The 25,814-nt window shown below is 39.4% G+C and overlaps 2 protein-coding genes across 2 annotated transcripts; both read right to left on the bottom strand.

The window, feature by feature from the left end:
* Positions 1 to 9,159: 9,159 nt before the first annotated feature.
* On the bottom strand, positions 9,160 to 10,541 carry LOC137282572 (glycoprotein 3-alpha-L-fucosyltransferase A-like). The gene has a single exon (XM_067814345.1). It carries the CDS (start codon positions 10,479 to 10,481, stop codon positions 9,183 to 9,185), a length of 1,299 nt encoding a protein of 432 aa, XP_067670446.1. The 5' UTR covers positions 10,482 to 10,541; the 3' UTR covers positions 9,160 to 9,182.
* Positions 10,542 to 19,862: 9,321 nt separating this feature from the next.
* Positions 19,863 to 25,814, bottom strand: LOC137282571 (glycoprotein 3-alpha-L-fucosyltransferase A-like). Its single transcript, XM_067814344.1, has 2 exons — positions 25,732 to 25,814; positions 19,863 to 21,929 (listed from the first exon to the last, which is right to left on the bottom strand). The coding sequence occupies exon 2, from the start codon at positions 21,910 to 21,912 to the stop codon at positions 20,617 to 20,619; it is 1,296 nt and encodes a 431-aa protein (XP_067670445.1). The 5' UTR covers positions 21,913 to 21,929; positions 25,732 to 25,814; the 3' UTR covers positions 19,863 to 20,616.

Raw genomic sequence — 25,814 nt, 5'->3', positions numbered from 1 at the left:
TGTTCATAAAGCTGAAACAAAAAAGGCCCATTTGAAGTAGATGTTGTACATGTATGTTAGATGCCTTTGAGGTTTACGCCGCACTCAGCAACATTCCAGTTATCTGGATCAGACAATCCAGTGATCAACAGCATAAACATCGGTCTTCGCAACAGGGAACCGATGACATGTGCCAAACAAGTAAGCAGACCATCCGATCTCATTAGTCTCCTCTTTCGACAAGCTTAGTCGCCTTCTATGGGTTGCTGGAGAACTATTCTACCCCGGATACTTTTGATTCACGAATGTATCACTTTCCCATCCCTCAATGACACACATACCATGCGAGGGTACAATGTTCAATGTATGCCTGTATATATGGACGGATGATGGATATACATCACGATTTTCCCAGGCACGTAATGAATAATTGTTTATAACTGAAATTCATTGCCATTAAAGCTGAAACAAGACAATTGCATTTAACCAAAATATTGTATATTAGATTAATACTTTTGATGAATGTATCACCCATCTCCTCCGTCACGCACATACGTTGTGTGCGTGCGTGTCTATACGTGTGTGTGTGTATTATGCATGCATATATAGATGGATGGATGGGTGGATGGATGAATGGATATATTTGTATCAAGAAAACCACGAAATTATTACAATATGCCTCCTCCTTTAAAACATCCTTCCTGATAACAAAGACGTTTTGCTATCATGAAATAGGTCGTTAATCAGTTCATAATAATATCTAAAATGGAAAAAGTCCATGAAAAAAAGGAACATTGCATTGAAATGTTCCATCTGCCTAAAGGTTATGCATTAATCTTTCCATTAACAAGAACTATTTTTACATGAATAACAATATATTTCTCAAAAAGGGATTGCTGCTTAATACCACGACACTCATAATCTCTGTTCAAGAATTATACAGTATATATCCCAGTGCTTTAGAACTGAATACATTGTGGCTAATGGATATGGCACTGTGTGGAGTGTTCGTCCCGTGTCCTTTCCAGATGAGAGGAGATGTAAATAAGCATGAATTGACTGTTCCAGATGTACATGTAAATGTCTCTGCAAAGCGTCCCGGGAACGACCAGCTGTTTCATGGGTATGTGTATGAACCAGCGCCTGCCCGGAGGCCCGCTGCTTGTTAGTTACATGGCTGGCTTACGCCTTTTTTCACATAGCCGGCCTTATGTGCCAATACATTTTCCCAGGGTATATATTTGTCAATGTCATTGACTACGGGAAATATTTGGAAAATAATGTAAATGTGACCAATGAATAATGTCGTTCTTATCTAATAATAGTGACTCTAAATGAATTAACAGTGACTACCAAGTCATGGTTTTAGTACATTTGCTTTTGCACATGTTTAAGTTTACCTAAATAAATGTAATTCATTAATTACTCTTTTAGCGTACTCTTTTTTTTTACTCTTTTTCCATATCCATTAGCCACAATGTATTCAGTTCTAAAGCACTGGGATATATACTGTATAATTCTTGAACAGAGATTATGAGTGTCGTGGTATTAAGCAGCAATCCCTTTTTGAGAAATATATTGTTATTCATGTAAAAATAGTTCTTGTTAATGGAAAGATTAATGCATAACCTTTAGGCAGATGGAACATTTCAATGCAATGTTCCTTTTTTTCATGGACTTTTTCCATTTTAGATATTATTATGAATCATATGGTCAATTAAACATATCTCAATTTGCTGTATTTAATGTAGGGCTGGTTACATGTTAACAGGGCCGGCAACATTTTTTAGTTATCAGCCCAGTGAGCTTCCTGTCTTTTTGAAGGAGTTTCATACACTGGTATTGGTGAACGAAACCTGATTATTTCTGCTGTACATATGGTTAATGTCCCATGGATAACAGTGATAATGAACATATAAATGATGTGTGTACTTACATTGCCCCGAGTATATTTATATTGAAGATTTTCCCTTGAATCACCATCAACAACTGATTTCCAAGATGTCCGTGAAAAGACCAATGTCCCCTGGCTAGGCTTCGTCAAGCCACAGTACTGATAATGATAAACCTGTCTGAATCAAGATCCGCACTTCTGATTAAATGCGCCATGGATTCTGATTATAAACAGAAAAATAAACATAATAATAATGGTAATAATAAGCATAATCAGAGAGTGCCCGGGTTCTCCATCGGGAGCACAACCCTTCTGACAATCTGGGTAATGCATAAGGGTGCAGTGTTGGGGAGCCTTCATATTCTCCGGAAAGTTCTTGGTGGGTTCTACTACGCAGCGTTCCCTGGGAGAAGTCCCATTCGCTGTCTGGGTTGCGTGTAGAGGGGGCGAGGGCCCTGAGCTGATGATGAGCCTTACCAGCCTGACTGTGCCAGGATCACCCGAACCCTCTCTGCTGCATATCTATCTTAATTTGTAAAACATAATAACAATATATACACTTATATTGTGCACTAACTTCCTTCTGTCCTACTGGGATTCCATTCACAAAGACAATTTAAACAGTCATTTGATTACTGTGAGACACATGTGTTACACCGATCAATGAATATAGCTGATATTCGTTGCAAATGACTTGAATTTCAATTTTAAAATTGGACTAGAGTTCGTTTACTGAGTAGATGTCTAATTCCTATCGCTTTGGTGTGATTAAATATGTGAGAGATGCATACGTTTGGACTTCACCCGCCAAACACCCACCAGTCGGCCAGGTCACTGTGTCAATGAGTTTAATTCCGAAACAGACATGGCATGGCAATTTAGGTAAGCACAATCCATGAAAATCTTCGATTGGGTTAAAATTTCAAATGAAAATATAGAAGAGACATTATCGGGCAAATGACTGCTGACACTGGTCTGACATAGTTTCGTGTTTTTCGTGCCATGAAAAACTAACACCAGCAAATGAACATTACCTTGAACAAGAATCTAGCTGGAATACGCGACGAGATAGCATCATGTTCACGTGATCACACCTCCCGGTGATGTATCGTCCTTCACCTTGTGGGAACATCTGCAGCGTGAATACCTGTTTTTCCTTTTTTGTCCTCTCGACAACCGGTTTATCACTGCTGGGTCAGCCTTGACGGCAGGGGAGTTTTTTCCAGGTCGATGGTTACAGCGGGTATACAAAACGTAATATGTCAGGCTTACCAAAGCATACAGATTTTCTGTTCTTTTCATCATAAATGTATGGTGACATCAAAATCAGTGTTTGTAACTTCTTCACACCATGTAACCAAACATTAGGTTTGTTGTAAAGTATTATACAAAGAAGCCACGATTGTGTAATATACTAAACGACAAAAGAAACGCTACCCTTCTTCCCTAATATCGGAGATACCTATCTTTAGCTACCGTTGTGAACGACATGGTCCGTTCTTGGTCCATCTGCGGTTTCCTTTGTCTCTCTATAGCGCTGAATAAGTCTTAGAACGGTGATAAGGTGGCATCCGATCACGTTGGCAGCATGATTGTATGTCGACCCCACCTGCACCATCCCAGTGGCTACATACAGAGATATTCAGAGAGAATCCCGAATCCCGAATCCAGACTCCGTTTCTAACTTCATGTTGCTCATTGTCAAGCAGGGTATGTATTTGAATGAAATATACTCTTCAAAAATACTTGGAATATTCATTTTCTTATTTACGATTGAAAAACATTTAGGAGATTTATCGGGGTCAGTCAATATTGATATGATATTATTGAATGTTTTGAGAGTGCATCACCATTTGCACTCCCTTACAACCATACTTATTAGCAATGTGGTCGCTGCAGAAAGATGATTTGTGTATGGTGAGAAATTGCATATGTACGATTTCATTTTAAAACGAACGACTAGAAACAAACACTAATAAATGTGTGATTCAAGATGAGTGTCAAAATTAATGTTCCCGATTTCCTAACCTTCTTGAAAAAAACGTCCAAATCAAGAATGGGACCCGATGTGCGTGCATGGGGCTACTGCGTTGTGCACGTGCATATCATGCGTTGTGTTTAGGGGTGGTAATAGTGGGAAATGGTGGTGCGTTCATAAGATGTCTGTCCTTGAAACTTTGTTAACATTTACACTTCCTATCCAAATTGAGAGTTCTCTTATCCTTTTTAAGAGTATATGTGATGACATCGAAAACATCATTTGTTACCGACGAACGCTTCAGATTATCTTTTTTCAGAAATGTTTTGTCGTGCAGATATTTCGATACAAATATACGGCTTTAAGGTCGTATATTAAGCGATATCGGAAATAAAAAATGAAATCGGTTTGCACTAATTTAACGATTTATTCGGGTCTTTAGATGAAACGCATTAGACTGTCAATTACGTTCTTCAGGTTAATTCAGGTATTTATTTACTTGCCGTTTCATTAGCGTCTGCATGTTCCAAATTATCAGGATATTATTTGATAATAATTTTCATTTTTTATCTAGCATTAATATGCCAAATAGGTTTGTCAGTTTTTTCCATATTTAATGAGTCATCTACTGTTTGAAGTCACCCACTCTCTAATACTGAAATAATTTCAGTAGGCTATAGATCCATCGCTATATACCTGGAACACTGTTGTGTTGAACAAATCAATGGTGAACATATTGATGCTGTTCACAATGACACTGGTCATGTTCATCTTAAACATATTTATGTTGAACAAGTTAATGTTGAACATGTTGATCACAATGATGCTGTTGAATATGTTGATGGTGATCCTGTTGATGTTGAACATGTCCAGGCTAAACAAGGTAATGTTAAACATAGTGATGCCAGCCAGGTTGTTAGTGATCATGGTAATGATGACCATAGTGATAATAAGAATGTTGATGTTGATAATGGTGATGTTGAGGTTACTGGTGTCAATAATGATGATGCTGAGAATAATGATGTTGATAACAATGGTGTTGAAAATATTGATGTCGATACTGATGATGATGATGATGATGATGATGATGATGATGATGATGATGGTGGTGGTGGTGACGACGACGTCAAACAGAGAACGTTTTGTAATAACTCTACCCCTATTACATTTTTAAGTATTAATGTATGTGGTCTCCGCAAAAGACTTGAATATGCTGAATTTTTAAACTTAATTGAAACAAAAGACATTATTGGTTTTCAAGAGACTAAAACTGACATATTAGATGATCTCCATATCCAAGGCTTATACTTACAGCATAGAACTAGATCACTGAGAAAGTCAGGTGGTATTGGAATTGCTGTTAGAAATACGTATAAAATGTCATTGATGTATTAGATGAGAAAAATGATTGGACAATGTGGGTACAAATATCTGAAGACTTACTCAAACTTGGTTATGACATTTTTCTGGGAAGTGTATATATCCCACCCGAAGGCTCAAAATACGTCACGAATGACACCTTTTCTGAATTAGAAAGTTCTTTTCTGGAAATGTCAACAATGAGTGATTATGTCACACTAATGGGTGACTTCATCGCAAGATCATGTACGTTATGTGATCATACTGAGTATGATGAGTTCCTCACCGAGGAGTTTGATTTAGATGAAACTGAAGATATTTCTCCTGTAACGTATTTAAATAAGAACCATCTCCCATTAGAAAGGTCATCGCAGGATTATGGAAAAGTAAATAACTTTGGTTACAAATTTATAGATATTTGTAAAAAATCTGAATTTGTTTATATTGAATGGAAGAATGGGTAAAGATGGAAATGCAGGTAAAGTCACCAGCAATGACAAATGTTTAATAGATTATGTTATTACTTCTCCGTTTTCTCTTAAACTATTTACAACATTTGACGTTCTGGATTATACACCTGTGATCTCAGATGTGCACTGCCCCGTATCATTCACTTTGAACGGCGTAGCAAATGATACCTCAAAATTACTCGCTCAAGCCCCAAACCCTCACAAAGATTCTATATCGAAACTTAAACATTACAACGCAGAAAAGAAAAAGTTGAATATCAGCAAAAACATTGATACTAATGAAGTAAATAGATTTACAGATCTTGCACATCTTTCGTTATCCAACCATGCAGACTTGGCGATTATAGACACGCTCTCGGGTAGCCTCATGCACGTGCTAGTTAACGCCGCACGTGAAACATTCGGTACGAGAACACCCGCATGCCATATCAACCGTAAAAAAACAAACAAACCTTGGTTCGGTAAAGAAGGTAGACACTTTAGACGCCGATTCAATAAAGCTAAACGCCGAGTTAAAAAATCTAATACCACCGCCAATGTTCAAAGACTCCGTACAGAATCGAAAGCTTACAAAAATGTTTAGATAAGTATATCCGAATCCATAAAACCTCACCCCAAAGAACGTTAAGATATAATTTAAAGAAATCACCAAAGCAATGCTGGAACGCTCTCAAAGATAGACGCTTCTCTGGAAATGAAAAATGTCCTACTGTCGATTCTTTTTATGATTATTATAAAGCTCTAAATGCCAACGACCAAGATGACGACGACAGAAACGAATTCACACATGAAAAAATAAACTTTAATCTCGATTGTAGGATATTAAATAAAGGTGTCACTCTACAAGAAATAAGGAGAACTATTTCAAAATTGAAGAGAGGTAAAGCCAGTGGAATAGATAATGTTGAAAATGATTCTATTATTGACTCAGTGGATATACTAGCCCCGTTTTACGTCGACGTCTTCAATCGTATACTTTCAACTGGGAAACTTCCCGAATCGTGGTTGATCGGTATTATAAAACCCGTATACAAAAATAGAGGCGATCAAAATGACCCCAATTCATACAGACCAATAACAATCTTGAGTTGTGTGGGAAACTTTTTCACATGCATTTTAAATGCTATGCTTTCGGAATTCCTGGAAATGAATAATTTGATTATCCCCGCACAAGCGGCTTTCAGAAAGAATTTTACAACAATAGATAACATGTTTGTTTTGCATATACTTGCAAATATAATGTCCACCCCAAAACAAAAACTCATCTGTTCATTTATTGATTTCACGCAAGCATTTGACACTGTTTGGAAAATTGGTCTGGGGACGAAGATACAGAAGATTGGAATTCACGGTAAATTCGTCACGCTTATTACAAACATGTACGATAACATTAAATCAATTGTAAAATCCAACAATGATTCCTCTTGCTATTTTCCATGTGAAAAGGGTGTTTGCCAGGGAGAAAATTTGTCCCCGCTCTTATTTTCATTCTTCTTAAACGATTTAGAAAACCACCTGTATGAACTCGGCTGCGATGGGGTTAAATTAGAGACGTTCAGTGAAAATGAACTACAAATATTCTTACAACTTTGAGTACTTTTATATGCTGATGGTACTGTTCTTTTCGAAAAAACAAAAGAAGATCTTCAAAAATCGTTAGACTCTTTTTGTGACTATTGTGGAAACTGGAAATTAAACGTTAATTTATCAAAAACAAAAGTCGTTGTGTTTCGGAGCGGGGCCGGCTAAAACATCAAGATTAGAATCTAAATATGGAAATAGAAAATTAAATATCATTGATAACTATGTTTACTTAGGAATAGAATTCCATAGGAATAAAAGAATGGTTACCGGCATTAAACGAGTAGTAGCAAATGCCACAAAAGCGATGTACTGTCTCTTAAAGAAAGCACGAAATGCAAATCTACCACTAAAATGTCTCATGTCAGTATTTGATGTCATGATATCACCAATCCTTACATACGGATCAGAAATATGGGGACATGAGAAACTAGAACTTATTGAAAGTGTTCATTTAAAGTTTCTAAAAATTGCCTCCGGTCTTAGAAAATCCACCCCAAACTTTATGGTTTTTGGTGAATTAGGTAGAACCCCTTTAAATATAAGATATGTCAATATGTTGTCATTTTGGCATAAACTCGCGTCATCTGAGACGATCAAACTTTCTCATATTTTATACCAATATATTAGTCATGACTATGAACAACACTCTACTGCATATCCTTGGTTACACTCCATAAAACATTTATTAGACAGAATCGGTTTATCCGAATTATATGTAAATCCCTCGGCATATTCTACAAAGTCCTTAGTTTTAAAAGCAAAACAAATCCTAACTGATCAGTTTATTCAATAATGGCAACAAGATAAACGTTCCAGTTCCAAGGGATTCTATTATCAATACTTTAAAAAAAACACTGTACTTTGAAAAATATCTTTTATTTCCAAAATCTATACACATCCCTATTTTGAAATTTAGAACCTTAAATCTAAACCTTCCCATCGAAACTGGCAGATGACAGAACATACCGAGAGATGAAAGAATATGTAGATTATGCAACTGCAACTTAGTTGGTGACGAATTCCATTATCTTTTTAAATGTATGTCATCTTACAGAAAATCATTCATCCCCCCAAAAAATATCACAGTTTGGCCAATTTATCATCTCTGAGCAAGGTTATGTCGCCTGCCAACTTTAAACTTACCAAAGGTTTATCACTATTTATTTCTCACTTGTATGAATTGTTACGTAAATGACTCATCATCATGACGTATGTTTATATTTATATTGTTAATATTGTATATTCTTTGCTCTTGTACCACCAATGGTGTTTTTTTATGAGAATAAAAGAAGTTGAAGTTGAAGTTGAAGTTCGGCCTTGAACAGCGGCTGAACGAAATTTAAAGTAAGTGATATGCCTTGGAGCGTCAACATCACACATCGACTTTGGAACAGTCAATATGCAACACTGCACTGTTCAGGCCAGATAGACGAAATATTGTGCAGGGGTGAGTAAGTTAATATCTATCGTCACGTGTTGCAATGATGTGATTTTGTTAATTAAAATCTAAAATTTATTGACTTCTAGATTTGATGGGTTACACAACAGTGTGGATTTGAACTCGCATCTTTAACCTAGGTTATGTGGTTTCACCCATTAGTAGTAGTGTTTTTTGGCAGTATGCTGAATTGAGTGAGTGAGTGAGTGAGTTTAGTTTTACGCCGCACTCGGCCATATTCCAGTCATATGGTGGTGGTCTGTAAATAATCGATCCTGGACCAGACAATCCAGTGATCAACAGCATGGGCATCGATCTTCGCAACTGGGAACCGATGACATGTGTCAACCCAGTCAGCGAGCCTGACCATCCGATCACGCCACCCGCTTCTTACGACAAGCACAGTCTAGTTTTATGGCAAGTATGGGTTGCTGAAAGCCTATTCTGCCTTGGGACCTTCAAGGGCCGGCACAAAACCAATCATAACGGCAGATCTTTGGGCTGTTCTAGGCATGTTCCTGTGTTAAGCCATTGTTTCATATCTGCGTAATATTTTCTCGCAATATTTCCATGTAACTTGGCACATAACTGACACTTCCAATCAAACTCCGTTCGGTATGTATCAATATATTCATATTTGTGCTTTTTCGCAAGGAAATACCCCATGGCTGTCTCATTTCTCTCCAAATATTTGATATACTTCGCCAAACTCTTGGGACTGTCAAATGATGCCGTGTTGATGAAGGTTCCTTCCGGCAGAAGACGTGCATAGTCAGCGCCACCACGAACGATGGGAATAGCTGAAGTCATGAACGTGTTGTAGAACTTTTCTGTGATGTAGTCTTTACAGAGGGAGTTTTCAAACGAAAGATAAAACCTGTACGTCGTGTTTAACAAACCAAGACAATGGACGAACCTTTCTTTCGGGCAATCAAAACTCTTGCTATTTCTGCAGGCGCCATAAATGTCGACACCAATATATTTCTGCAGTTCTTTAACATACACTTCCCTCTTTGACGGTGTATCACAGTTACTAACAAACCAAGCTATTGATCGGCTTTTTCGTCTTAGAACATCACTTATATTCACGGTGCCTCCTGTATACAAGATCCTATTATAAGGAAAGGGTATGTCCGAATCCAGGCGGTACGTCAATGTCCAGTTGAAACGTCCATTCCAGTCAGAACGGAAAATCGTGTTTGAATGATAGTGAACAGGGGATTCCCATCCACTCATAATCCACACCTGGTTCATATTGTTATTTGGGTGTTTTGAAGCAGGCAAATTCACACTATAGACAACCACAGCATCAGCTGAGGAAATCAGTGTCTCGTTTATACTCATTTTACACGAACGAACATTACAGTGGTCGAAGGATGTTGGAGGTTTGTCCACACGTGGGTAGTTCATCCACACAATATGCTTTAAAGTTCCATTTTGTAAACATGCTGATGTAATTTTCACACTCTTTCTATGAAGCACGAGGGGATGCTTTTGAGAGATTTCTAAGAGAGATACCTGTTTCACGTTAGCTTCAAAACGTTTTATTGTTCCGTGTGGTGATCCTGCTGGCGTAATGTCCACACTCTGTCTATGAAGCACGTGGGACTTCTTTTGAGTGACTTCTAAGAGGGATAGATGTTTCACGTTAGGTGTTGGTAACATGAAACCCCCCACTACAAACACATTCAGTGATTGATTCATTATCATATACAAAGCAACAGCAGCTAGAGATGTCACCACGCACACAACGAAACATCCTCTGTAACTGCAATCCATTGTTTATAAAGCTGAAACAAAAAAGCCCATTTGAACTAGATGTTGTACATGTATGTTAGATACCTTTGAGGTTTACGCCGCACTCAGCACCATTCACGTTATATGGAGGTGGTCTGTAAATTATCTGGATCAGACAATCGAGTGATCAACAGCATGAACATCGATCTTCGCAACCGGGAACCGATGCCATGTGCCAAACAAGTAAGCGAGCCAGACCATCCGATCTCGTTAGTCGCCTCTTTTGACAAGCTTAGTCGCCTTCTGTGGCAAGTATGGGTTGCTGGAGAACTATTCTACCCCGGATACGTTTGGTTCACAAATGTATCATTTTCCCATCCCTCAAAGACACACATACCATGCGAGGGTACAATGTTCAATGTATGCATGTATATATGGACGGATGACTGATATACAACACTATTTTCCCAGGTATGTAATGAAGCCTTGTTTATAACTGAAATTCATTGTCATTTAAGCTGAAACAAGACAGCTGCATTTAACCAAAATATTGTATGTTAGATTAATACTTTTAGTGAATGTATCACCCATCTCCTCCCTCACGCACATACGTTGTGTGCGTGCGTGTCTATACGTGTATACGTGCGTGTGTATATGATGGATGAATGGTTATATTTGTGTCAAGAAAACCACGAAATTATTACAATATCCCTCCACCTTTAAGACATCCTTCCTGATAACAAAGACGTTTTTCTATGAAGCAATTTTTTAGAGACTTCCAAGTGGAATACTTGATTCACATTAGGTGTTGACATGAAACCTTGCTCTCTATACACAGCCAATAATTGAAACCATGTCTGATAGACAGCTCGAGCAGCCAAAGTTGTCCCAATGCATATAAAGAAACATCCTTTGCAAGTGGAATTCATTGCGACCGTAACTGAAACAAAAAGGGCGCATTTAAGTGAGTGACAAAAAGGGCGCATTTAAGTGAGTGACAAAAAGAGCGTATTTAAGTGAGTGACAAAAAGGGCGCATTTAAGTGAGTGAGTTGAGTTTTACGCCGTGTGTGTATATATCTCTGTGTGCGTATGTATGTATGTATCTCTGTACGTCTGTTTGTCTGTATGTATGTATGTATGTATGTATGTATGTATGTATGTATGTGTGTATGTGTATGTATGTATGTATGTATGTATATATATATGTATGTATGTATGTGTGTATGTGTATGTATGTATGTATGTATGTATGTGTATGTGTATACACATACATACATACACATACACACATACATACATACATACATACATACATACATACACATACACATACACATACACATACATACGTACATACATACATACATAGTTAAGTCAAAAACAAGATGTAATTTTTAAAAATATTGAAAAATTTTCTCTGAAGAAAAGATCAGTTATTGACGTCGCAAGAGGATCTTCACGCAGCCGTCGTACTGTGTATGACTTGCGAGGTCGTCTACAACGAACTGGCACCACTTCTGATCGCCCAAGGTCGGGTTGTCCACGTTTGACGTCACAAGCAGAAGACCGTCACATCGTCCTATGTCACCCACGTGACAGATTTCTGTCGGCTACCCGAACCAGGGCTGAGATGTTTAGAGGTCGACTGTCCTCACAGACCATTCAAAATCGGTTGCCGGCTGCCAATATTCATTCTCGACGTCCATATCGTGTGCCAATATTGACGCCGTTTCATACCGTCAACGTCTGCTGTGGGCCCAACGTCACCTCCGATGGACCCAGAGAGACTAGAATCGTGTCGTCTTTAGCAATGAATCCAGGTTTACCCTCAGATTCTCGGACGGCAGGCATAGAGTCTGGAGAAGATGTCGTGAATGGTATGCCCAATGTTTTGTACACGAAGTCGATAGCTTCGGGGGCGGAAGTGGCATGGTGTGGGGTGCTTTCTGTGGGAACACGTTCCCGACTTCTGGTCATCCGTGGTAACCTCACAGCTGCTGCTTACCGCGACCATGTGCTCACACCAGAACTCACTCCTTTCATTTCGCCTCATGGCTCATGTCTACAGTTCCAGCATGATAACGCTTGGCTGCATACCGCCATGTTGACACGAAATTTCTTTCAAAACGCTGATCAATCGTATATTGAGTTTGTATTGTTTTCAACTGCTCGTCAAAACTGTCATCTAAAATGACCGTCAATTCCTGTCGTTTTTTCTGTTCAAGTTGTTCGAACAGTACCTTCCACATTGAAGGATTTAACTGTTTCGAAACGTGTTTCAGAAACGGAGCCTGCTTAGTCTTGTACGTGTAGCACCTCGCGTCTATGGCGGTACGCGCTTGGGGAAAGTACTTGGTGATTGAGCTGTTGGTGGTTATGAGGACTGGGGTTCGCTTAAGTAGCATGTCCCCTTGATTCTTCTTATGCACCATCGTGTCGGCGCCCTCAAGGATGAGCTTGCACTCTTCCATGAGGGCGTCGTCCGAGATGCATGGTTCCTCTATGACAATTACGTTCTTATCCACACAATCTTGCCAAACAAAATTGTAGGAAGTACCCATCTTTACCTCCGCGTAAAAGCGGGTGATGGGTATGAGGCTTCTGACTAGCAGGCTCTTTCCGCTATTCGGTTGTCCGATGAGTACAAATGTGTTTTTTTTGGTGGTTTTTTTGTTTAACACTGCCGATAGATTTTCCAAGAACTCGTCCGAATTCCACCCATTGTGCAATGCAATTTTCTTAAATATTTGAGTGCTGGTTTCCACCGACTCGTATTTGCGCGTATCCTTCGACGGATTCGCTTCATATTCCTCCATGAGGTCATCAAAACTCAGAGTCTGAGTTCGCTGGCACTCTAGCGCCATGGCTTTATTGATTAGCGTGTTGTAATTTGCACAAGCTATTATGGCAAACAACTGGGCACTTTGTTTTTTGGACAACTTGTTTTGGTTATAAATTGTCAATATTTCCCCTTGTTGCTTGATGTTGTGCTGCTGTATTAGCTTAATGAGGAACTGCAAATTTGTTGCGTTTTTGCTTTCTTTCGCGGTTGTTTCTACTTCGTCTTCCGTTTCGCGATTCTCGAACGCGTTCGCGTCTTGTCTCATTCTTTGCCAGTACGGTGTTTCCACCTGTACTTTTCGCGGTGGTTGTGAGACGTAACGGAGCCACCCAGCCGGGTGTCTCATCTTTTGAACATTCGGCTGCCTGTGAGGCGCGAAGTTCTGTTTGCAGTAGGCAGCGAGCTTATTATAAGCATAATTTTTTGTCATGTGATATTGAAATTTGGTCTTTAACCCCACGTGCAAATGGTGGACCCCATCCCACGGCTTTTGTTTTGAACCTGAACTCGAACTCGAACTTTCACCACATTGTCTCGTTTCTGCCGGGTGATCGATCACGATATGCTCGACACTCACGGCCTTGATCATTTCGTCAACCTTTCGTCGTAAATCGCTACCTTGGTACTTGTCGTATGGGACTAATGTTTGTATCACCATAGACCATGTATTGAATGCTACTTGCTCCTTACCTGAGTCTACTTGCTGATCGTGCGGTTCCATGACAACGGTTCCTTCCTCCAACGAATATTTGGTAACACAATGTCTTTAGCACAGTTCGTACACAGTGTACTGTCCAATTGTACGCCTAATTCGGCTGCCAAAGCGAATAGTCCGATCACGGCGAGACCCAACAGACACGTCTTGACTCCCCGACGATAGCGTTCAAAATGGCCGAGTGTTGACGTCGGATTTTCCATGACGTCATGTGATGACGTCACTGGTTGCCATGGTGTCGCCTAGCAACCGGGTCACGTGACCCGGGTCAGAGGTCAAAGGTCACAGGTCACCAACCGTCAACCTTTTTTTTACGTTCGTGTTCTAGCATAGCCTTTTATGCAGGGGGACCCCCTCACACGGGACGGTACGGGACGAGGTCAGGGGTGGCGAAGAGGGGCCCTCGAACGTAGAACTGTACCTATTATCCATTTTTTAGTTCGAGAGAGGGCCCCTTAAGCCACCCCTGACCTCGTCCCGTACCGCTGGAATCAACGTCATGGACTGGCCACCGAGGTCCCAGTGTTCTTATCAACTAAATGAATGGATACATATAAGCATTTTCCCATGATTAATAACCAAGAATTGTCCCAGATATACGCTGTGTACACCAGTACATCAGCTATTTCATTGTTGTCGATAAACCTGGCTAAATCACCTTCAATATTTATGGTTAAATGGCCAAGAGATATTGACAATAATAATAGCAACGTGACTGGCAAGATTCAGGAAAAGCCTTCTAAATATGCGGACCTCGCCTTTGAAATGTTTCGCTTCCATCTGAAGTACACTGTGGTCAGGCTCCCGTTATTCTAGGTGCCCTTGATTACGAGAGTGCCCGGGTTCTCCACCGTGAGCACAGCCCTTCTGACACCCTAGGTAATGCAGAAGGCTGCAGTGTTGAGAAGTCTACATATTCTCCGAAAATGTGGGTTCGACTAGGCGGCGTTTCCTGGGAGAAGTTCCATTCGCTGTCTGGGCTGCGTGTAGATGGGCGACGTCCCTGAGCAGATGATCATTAATGTGTAAAACATAATAAATATATACATGACGTGTTTGCACATATTGTCCTAACCTCCAGGCTCAAGGCGTATCCTCCAAGCCCTTACATTATTTCTAGTGAATCAGTGTGCACCACAGCCTGACCTGCTTGTGAGGGTCAGTAATGGCATCCCATTGCTTAGTGAACCAAGGGAATTCTTAACGATGTCACTTGTTTGTTATCATTGCTACAAGATATTAATCTAGCGCACACATCCATGCGACTATTGCTTCCCCAAGGCGCTGGTATTTGTTTCCCTCGATCATTGGATGCCCGTTTCAGCGTCACATCGTATTATCAATCTCAACACCCTGGGGAGTATACAACTCTTGCTATTCCTAGGGGCACCGAGTGTATTGTGGCTCTCTCGTCCTGACGAGATATCCAATTTACAGCATAGTTACAGAACTTTGTCCACTTTTACTGCACGTTGCTGTACCCGCAACTAGGTGTATGCACGTATTCGTGTGGCCACCATCTGGTCATATACCAATGGATTTGTGGGTTCTACTAAGTGCACATGATTGTGTACTGCACACTAGGGGTTGTGACAACACTGAAAGAGTCTGCACACAAAGTTGACTCCAGGGATTGTACACCAGGTCAGAGGTGGGCTCGATCCCGACACCTCAACCTCGCTTGATCACTAGCCTGGCGCTTTAGCCAGCTCCCCCACCTCGCCCCCGTGCGACACATGTGTTTCTATGGCAACGACTTCATCTTCACCTAATAATGAGAGAAGATCTCGTTTTCTGATGTTGAAAAGCAGTAGCCTAGATGTAAATAAACATATAACAGACACGCCTCGACTGGTCACCAAGCACCAGTTGATTGGTCAGGTCACTGTTGGCAGACGAATATCCGTAGACAAATCTCGCACAAGATATGCCAGCTTGGTGAAGTACTATTCATGGAAATACGATGGTCTGCTTCGCGTTTGGGTTGATGTCTGTATTTTCACTGACCCGTGAAGGTTCCGGGGTAGAATAGGCTTTCAGCAACCCAGGCTTGCCGTAAAAGGCGACTACGTTTGTCGTAAGAGGCGACTAACGGGATCGGGTGGTCACCCTCGCTGACTGGGTTGACACATGTCATTGGTTCCCAATTGCGCAGAACAATGCTCATGTTGTTGATCACTGGATTGTCTGGTCCAGACTCGATTATTTACAGACCGCCGCCATATAGCTGGTATATTGCTAAGTGCGGCGTAAAACTTAACTCACTCACCCGATCCCATTAGTCGCCACTTACGACAAGCGTAGTCGCCTTTCATGGCAAGCATGGGTTGCCGGAGGTCTATTCTACCCCGGGACCTATACGGGTAAAAAGGCGATGGAAGTAAATTGAGCAAGAGAGTTTTGACGTGACTTATCCCAGCAATACCACGGTAGAGGCATAAGAAATGGACTTCACACAATGTAACCGTGTTGAGAATCGAACTCGTGCCTTGGGTGTGTGATAAGCACACACTTTAACAAATACCCCACCGCCTGGAAACAAATTGAAGTGGTCAAATACAGTAACGCTCCCTTTTTCTTTCAGCGAGTGAGTTAATATTTAACGTCACATCGGCAATATCTCAGCCATGTCGAGAGTGAGAAAGTTAAAATTGATAGTCAATCGGTAGTATTTCAGCAATATAGTTACGATATCAAGTTTTATGTTAAAAATAATTATAGCAAAGTCTAAAAACCCGTCAAAGGACACTAAAACAACTAGACTATCACGGATACATATTTTATTAATTGTAATGAAATTTACAACAGTTTAACCATACCCTAGCTGGATTCAAACCATCCCTTCAGTCATGGCATTTTTACTGAGGTGTAGCCATAGTTTTCACTGATAAAAAACTACGATTAAAAACATGGTACACTTTTAACATTTACTTGGAATGTTTTGCATTCAGGATGATAATATTTTTACAATACATTAATCCCCTTTGAGAATACAGCCACAACCAATCTAAGTTACTAATTTAAACTTAAAATCTTAAAATATTTAACCATTTAACAAAACTGTTTCTTTGGAAACTTCGATGATTTACTGAAAGATCCTGTATGGTTTTGAAAGACTTATCCAAAGTGATGGAAAAGTCAGTACAGCCAAGCATGGCATGGCATGCTTGAAAATGATTCTTTCATCACAACGGATACAAATCCAAAGATTCTCAACTATCAGTCGACCAGCCAAATCGTGACGAAAGCAATATATATAATAACGTTGAACACATTCCTGTAGATGAACACATTCTGAAGAGCAAAACATGTTGACGGTAGACAATAAAAATTCCAATAGATAACAGATATGAATACAAACCTAGCGTGTAAACTAAAACATCTTAGTTAAAGAAGACAATATAGTACCAAATACGGCCTATAGATCTCGAACAGCTAAATTTTCACTTGAAAAACAGATATATTAGGAAAGGAAACTGAGGGTAAGTTCATTCCTGAAACAGGTTCACTTCATGTAACAGTGTACAGAAAATTATGCCCTCATGTGGAATTCTTACGTATATGCCCAAGAGAAATGCGCCAACACCATTCTGGGCTGAATGTAACGAGTATATGCTCACAGAATGTGCTATTTACAGAGACTTGTTTCAGTCATGATATGCCTCAAAAAATGCCCATGTTATCCTTTACTTTTAACTCACTCACTTCAATACTTCTGAAGTTCAGAAAGATCTTGAAGTTTAAATAAACATAAGAGGTTATCACGAGCGTGTGATTTGTGATAGTAAAATCGTTTTTATGGTGAATATTCATTGTATTTGGTTAGCACTTGTTTGGCTGAAATACTACCGATGTGTCTACACTCACTCACTCACTCACTCACTCACTCACTCACATATTTCAGAAGGAGGTGCTTTGCGGTTGCATACCGAGCATTTCAGTCAGGAAACAATCGTTAGGAGTTATGCAGGTAAATCAGAAGTTTAAGGTTTTGATGACAAGTATCATACGATAAATACCAGTATCCCGTTAGATATTGACTGGTTATCCCAAATACAACCTGAGTCTTTTATTGAATATTCTAAATCATGCAGTCCTGAACAAGATGCACAAAGTGAAAACCAGTTTGTGAATATAACGTGACAGAATCGTTACACACAAAAATATACAAAAAACTTTCATTATGAGCGAAACAGTTCATTTGTGGATTGCTAATTATACACTCTTCAAAAAAGTAGGGGATAGTGAACTTTCAATCTGGATAGGAAGTGTAACAAACGTTTCAAGGACAGACATCTTATGAAAGCATCACCATTTCCCTCTATTGCCACCCCTAAACACAAAACCTGTGCACAACGCAGTAGCCCCATACCCAGTAGGTCCCATTCTTGATTTTGACGGGGTTTGTTTTCAAGAAGGTCGAAAAATCACTTAAAACATTAATTTTGACACTCATCTTGCTTCACACATTTGTTAGTGTTTGTTTCCAGTCGTTTGTTTTAAAACGAAAATCGTATACATGCAAATTACATGCCATACACCAATCATCTTATTACAGCGACTACGTTCCAAATAACTATGGTTGTAAAGCCGGGCAAATGGTGATGCACTCTCAAAACAATCGATAATATTATCTCAACACTGATTGACTCCGATAAATCTCCTTTAATATTTTTAATCGTAAATAAAAAAAAATTGAATATAGATCCCCTACTTTTTTAAAGAGTATATTTCATTCAAATGCAAATCCTGCTTGACTGTGTTGAATTCTCCATCATAAGGGACACATATTTCAAATTTAATTATTGGTTTTTAAAAATATCCTTATTTCACTGATGAATTATGATTAAAATGTTCTGTAGATAGATGTATTTTCATGATTGGTAGTTTAGATTAGTATCTTAGATTGTTAATGGCTGTACAATTAAAGGGGGTTGAGAGGGTACGTACGTCCCTGCAAATCAATGTCATTTTATCTCTACCATACTTTAAAACGTTGTATATTTGTTACTTTAATATTGGCTTAAACATCAGCTGGAGGGATGGTGTAAAGCCAGCTAGAGTCGATGCAGGTAGCAAAAGGACTAAAAGTCCCCATGGATTCTAGTATGGTGATCTACTTTCAATTGTGGACGATCTATAGTCTGTTTTCATATTGTATATATACCCGGAATATTGATGTGTGCGGCGACAAACAACAACCAAGCCAACATCAAATGATAAGGCTGGAAGAGTTAGCATCCAACGTTGACTAGGAAAGAGTCTATCTGCAACACTGCACAGTGGAAGCTGTCAAAACCGGTATCTGTCCAACACTGGCATAAAATCTCAGCTCCATCCATGGCTTGTACATTTACCATCAGCTCTACAATCCAGCACTTTGTCTTAACCGGATTATTTCTTCAGTCCCAATGAGTGCCGGTTTAGACAGTTTCCACAGTAGTTTGTAAGTGCTGGGAGGAAGAACACTTATATGAGTGAGTGAGTGGGTGAGTTAAGATTTTACATCGCATCGACAATATGACAGCTATGTAGCGATGAGAACAATTTTGAATTATGTATTTAAAATATCTGCCGACAAAAGGACTGTAAAACCATCCAGTCTGTCACAGATATACATTTAAAACTAGTAATGAAATTAATTAAATCTAAAATACTTTAACTTTAGAAGGGGACACACTGCAAAAACGGGCTACAGATCGCCAACAACTGAAGGGAGATTACCATACTACGGCCACAGGGACTTAAATATGTAGCTTTGTCCTAGCTGGACCATCCCTTCAGACACTGGCGATTGAAGGAAATATTACCACTGTAGGGTTTTATTGCATGAAATGTATTGATATCCATTTGGGTGCCCCACATCTTTCGCATCAGATCAAGAATACAAGATCTAATGGTTGCTTTACAATCAGCGTATGGAATCAGATCAGCCATTGTGTTACCAGAAATCCCAACAAGGCTGGGTAACCAACACAGGACGATGTCACATTGGCCAGTAGCAAGATCTTTTTATAATTCAACAACCTGAGTTAAAGGTGGATGTTTTCAAAAAAAGGTTTTAATAGCCCGAAGGCACGAAAGAATCAGAACAGATTATTGTTTGTATTTAGGGTGATTTTGAATATATTTTACGACAATTGATATGGCGTTTGATTCTGCAGTGAAAACAGAGCTGTTATCTGGTAATTGATAAGACATTACGAACAATTACGAGAGTGAGTGACATTTCAGCAATATCATGACGAGAACAAGTAAGTTTATTCATAATAGTTATTGATAAATTGTAAAAGCCTGTCAACGAAGGACAGTAAAAGTACTAGATTATCACAGATTCGAAAAAACTAGTAATTAGATCTGCCAACAGGAGTTTATCTATAGATGACAATACAAGCTAAAACAGGCTATATAATGCCAACCAGTGAAGGTCGATCTACGAGTGACAGACAAAGAACATGTTTTGTGATCAGTAAAAAACACTATCCGTAAGGTAGTCTGTATGGATGAAACATCACAAATACAATAATATTCTGACATTTCGATAATAATCCATGAACTGAGTGAGTACAACCACTGTTGTTGTGATGTCTAGTGATATGTTTATTAAAGTAGCAGTCATCACGCCAGATCCTTGGGCCAGTGTTGACATTTTCCAGTCTTAAGCCACTTTGCGATATCTGTGTAATGTTTTCTCGCAATATTTCCATGTAACTTGGCACATAACTGACACTTCCAATCAAACTCCGTACTTCCTGAATCAATGTATTTATACTTGTGTCTAGTTTTCAGAATATCTCCCATAGCTGCCTCATTGCTCTCCAAATATTTGATATAGTTCGCCAAACTCTTTGGACTGTCAAATGACGCCGTGTTGATGAAGGTTCCTTCTGGTAGAAGACGTGCATAGTCAGCGCCTCCACGAACGATGGGAATAGCTGAAGTCATGAACGTGTTGAATAACTTTTCTGTGATGTAGTCTTTACAGAGGGAGTTTTCAAACGAAAGATAAAACCTATATGTCGTGTTTAACATACTAAGACACCCAAAGGACCTTTCTTTCGGGCAATCAAAGTTCTGGTTATATCTGCAGGCGCCATAAATGTCGACATCAATATGTTTCCGCAGTTCTTTAACATACAATTCCCTCTTTGACGGTGTATCACAGTTACTAACAAACCAAGCTATTGATCGGCTTTTTCGTCTTAAGACATCACTTATATTCACAGTGCCTCCTGTGTACAAGATCCTGTTATAAGGAAAGGGTATATCCGAATCCAAGCGGTACGTCAGTGTCCAATTAAAACGTCCATTCCAGTCGGAACGGAAAATCGTGTTTGAATGATAGTGAACAGGTGATTCCCATCCATACATAATCCACACCTGGTTCATGTTGTCGTTTGGGTATTTTGAAGCAGGCAAATCCACACCGTGAACAATCACAGCATCAGCAGATGATATGAGTTCCTCGTTCGTACTTATTTCACACGAACGAACGCTGCAGTGATCGAAAGATTTTGCAGTCTCCAACCACGGTGGAACGTTCATCCACACAATCCGTTTTAATGTATCCTTCGGTGAACCTGCTGACGTTATGTTCACACTCTCCCTACGAAGCACAAGGGGATGCTCTTGAGAGACTTCCAAGAGGGATAGCTCTTTCACGTTAGCTTCAACATGTTTCAATGTTCCGTTTGACGAACCTGCTGACATTACGTTTGCACTCTGGCTATGAAGAACGAGGGGATATTTTTGAGAGGCTTCAAAGAGGGATACTTGCTTTACTTCAGGTGTTGTTGACAACAAATTTTCCACCACAAACACACCCAGTGACTGAGTTATCGTCAAATAGAAAGCTACAGCAGCCAAAGATGTCACCAGGCACATAAAGAAACATCCTTTGTAATTGCAAATCATTGAGACAGCTTGTAAAACTGAAATACAAAAGGTGCATTTGAACAAAGATAGTTTTGGTTCACAAATTTATCACTCCCTTATCCCATATCTTGTGTGTGTGTGTGTGTGTGTAAATTATCTCCTGTTATCTATTTCTTTATACACTAAGTATAATGCCTATCCGATGTATGAATGTATACATGGATGGATGGACGAATGGATGGATGTATATCACTCTTCCATCACACGAGCACGCACATACCATGGCCCACGACTTTACCTCAACCTTTAAACCTTCCTTCCCGATAAAGTATAAAAGATCCCTTGTTATCTATGCACCAAGTGTAATTCTTTAGTTGTTCTCCGTAAGGAGTGATTGGGTGAAAATGTATAGCCACATTGGCAATATTTCAGCCATATCATGACTCGAAAGTTATAAATTCATAATAGACACAATTAAATTGTAAAGCACTGCCAACGAAGTGCAGTACAATAACTAAAATGTCACAGAAAGGGAAGTAAAACTAGCATGGAACTGTGAAATTTGACAAAATGTAATTGACAATACAAAATAAAAACGGGCTTGAAGATCATCAACAACTAAAGTGAGATCACAATACCAGGGACCAGTGGAAGGTTTTAATGTTACAGTACTTTCAGTGTTTTGGGACTGTAAATACCATTTAAAATGTATTTAATGGTATTGTTTTAATACCAGGGACGATAATTATAGATGTGAACTGTAAATTTTCGATCATCGATTTAAAAAAAAACAAAAAAAAACACCGAAAACTCTTGATACTGGTTAGAAGTGTGTTTAGTATTGTTTACTCAGCACATCTCAAAAGGCTGTGTTAAGAAAGCAAATTGATAACAGAACGCTGAAATCCCTATGTGAAGCTGAAAGTGCACCAGCGAGTTTGCTGTTATGCAATAAGACGTTAATCAATTTATACGTATATTATAAGCAAGAAGCAGTGTATGGATGCACTGCATTTGCATGATACAAAATACACAAAATGCTTTCCATAAACAAGAATTATATTTGTACGAATTACTATCTTTTACGCATTTTTGTTAAAGAATTGAACAGTAACTTTTCCATAAATCTATATATCTACATCTATATCTGTATCTATATCTATGCTCACACACAGGCCGATTATGTACACCACAGACCCGTGAAGGTACTGGGATAGAATAGGCCTTCAGCAACCCAGGCTTGCCTTAAAAGGCGACTATGCTTGTCGTAAGAGGCGACTAATGGGATCGGGTGGTCAGGCTCGCTGACTTGGTTGACACGTCATCAGTTCCTAACTGCGCAGATCGATGCTCATGTTGTTGATCACTGGATTGTCTGGTTCAGACTCGATTATTTACAGACCGCTGCCATATAGCTGGAATACTGCTGGGTGCGGCGTAAAACTAAACTCACTCACTCACTCATGTATACCACAGGCTTCCTTTGTGTATTTTGCAAGCTTCGTGGGATGCTTTTATCATGTGCTGTTATTATGTCTGGCTTCCTAATTCCCTCTTGTACTGTACAAGCATTTCCTCTAACTTATATATGCTCCCCTATCCTTATGATGTTCATCACTAGCTTCACTGACACGTCGCTCTCATAACAAGAAAGAAGTTTTTCATCCATATATTGCCATCTTTCCTTTCTGCCCCAACTTGTAAATGCCTCTCAAAGAAGGGCTTGATTTAGTTTGTAAATTAGTATGACATGCAGTTGTCTTCCTCGGGTACGTCAGTCCCAAAACATTCGATGTAAATTTAAGTCTACCCGGTATTCAATCGTAGTATTCATATCATTTTAAGTTTGGCTAGCATTTCGTATACTCTCCAGCGGTTGAAAGGATGGTGTAAATTCAACTTAGGTCGATGCAGGTAGCAAAGGTATTGGAAGTCCCCATGGTCCCTAGTATGGTGATCTACCTTCAGTCGTTGGCGATCTATAGCCCGTGTTTTATATTTTATTATCTGCTTTAATTACTAGAATGTTTTACTTTTCCATGCTAATTTTAGACCCATATCTGTGATATCGTAGTATTTTCCTGTCCATCGTGACAGGTTTTATTCTTCAAAATGATTTTATTTTTCTGATATAAATTGTTTTCATCACGATATGGTTGAGATATTGCCGCTGTGACGTTAAATTTTAACTCACTCACTTCCTCAGTTTAATTCCCCTCATATCATTTTCCCCTAGTCCGACACCACCACCCTCTCACGGTCTGCGACACCCGTCCTGGCTTTTGCTTTTGAGACGACCCCTCCTACCCGTTTGTTTTATAGTGATAGTAAAAAACACCATCATAGCTACATCTTTAATAGTTTCAATATTAAAGTTGGGTTTCTTATTCTTTAAGGCAGCTATAGTTTAGAATGAACGTAAATTTAATTTCAAAATTGGCATTCAAAAGGTGTCCTTTGTAAATACAACATCATTGCACACTAATTTGCAAAAAACATAGTCTGTTTCAAATAAGTAGTTTTTGATCTAAGACATTGTTGTAGTAACTCTTGTGCCGAACGTAGTTTAACAGATATTTCAAACTTTCAGTACATACATTGTAGATATGAAGGCAACAAATATTGTTGGTGTTTCTTTCCAAGTCCGACAGTAAATACTAAACATAGCAATTCTGTGTATACTTGCATTGCGCTAACCTCAAGACTCAAGGCGTATCCTCCAAGCCCTTACATTATTTTCCAATGAATCAATGTGCACTACAGCCTGAGCTGCTAGCGAGTGTTATCAGAAATCTCATCCCATTGCGTGTCCACCCATTGCTTAGTGAACAAACGGACGCAATGTGATGGCTGAATGAACATGGCGCGCCTCACTCGGAGGCTCTGACAAATTACAAAGAAAACAGGATTAAAGTGGACGCTCTTTAATCTGGGCACATATAAAAATCTACATGAAGTTATTTTCATATTTTCACGTCATTTTTCATCATTCATTTTATGGAACTCGATATTAAACTGTCATTATCCATGGTAAATCACATTTCTGTCTGTCTACCCTCGAGTTTAAGACAATATGTGTGTAGGCGATGACACCGATGACGTTGTTTCCAATATCGTACTGCAGGGTATGGTTTATATTTATGTACAGTTGTTAATACTTTATATTCTTTGAGAGTCCCGGGGTAGGATAGACCATCGCCAACCCATGCTCGCCTTAAAAGACGCCTATGCTTGTCGTAAGAGGCGACGGTCACCCTCGTTGACACATGTCCTCGGTTCCCAATTGCGCAGATCGAATTTAAAGTGTAAAGTTTGTTCTACAGAAGCGAAGATTATAATTGTTTTGTAAAGAATTCTCTCTACTGCCGAAACGGATTGTGCTTCACAATATGTTTAGCTTTAGCGGTACTCCCCTAATTAGCTCTCCCCGTTAAAACCAAAATATACATTTTAGCCAACCCGGGACATCTTACCGTAAGACACATGTGTCACACTGACCATGGAATACAGCTGGCTTCTATGGCAACGACTTCAATTTAAACTTATAATGAGGGCAGAGTTTGTTTTCTGATCTGATGTTCAAAAGCAATAGCCAAGGTGTGAATAAATATATAAGAGATAAGGTTGGACTGTTCAGCAAACACCCGGCCAATGTTGGCAGACAAATGTCCGCAGACAAATTTCGTACAAGATACTGCAACTTGGTTAAGTACTATCCATGGAAATCCGATGGTCTGCTCTAGGATTGGGTTAAAATTTCACACGAAAATCTCGACATTATCAGCCACAGTACTAAGGTGCATGAAAGTGAATGGCAATACATTGCCTTAAAACATAACAGCAGCAAATGAATATTACCTGGAAAAAGAATCCAGGCCGGTGCCCGAAAGTCCTGTTAGGTGATCACAGCCACAAGTAATGTTTCGTCCTTTACCTCGTGG

This window comes from Haliotis asinina, chromosome 4 (assembly GCF_037392515.1).
Source record: "Haliotis asinina isolate JCU_RB_2024 chromosome 4, JCU_Hal_asi_v2, whole genome shotgun sequence".
In the NCBI taxonomy this organism is placed as follows: domain Eukaryota; kingdom Metazoa; phylum Mollusca; class Gastropoda; order Lepetellida; family Haliotidae; genus Haliotis; species Haliotis asinina.
Note: the sequence above shows the minus strand (reverse complement) of the source record. Positions and strands in the feature narration are given on the sequence as shown.

What these genes read in the sequence shown, in the direction of transcription:
- LOC137282571 (XM_067814344.1), bottom strand. Translation starts at nt 21,912, where the DNA reads ATGATTTGCAATTACAAAGGATGTTTCTTTATGTGCCTGGTGACATCT.
- LOC137282572 (XM_067814345.1), bottom strand. Translation starts at nt 10,481, where the DNA reads ATGGATTGCAGTTACAGAGGATGTTTCGTTGTGTGCGTGGTGACATCT.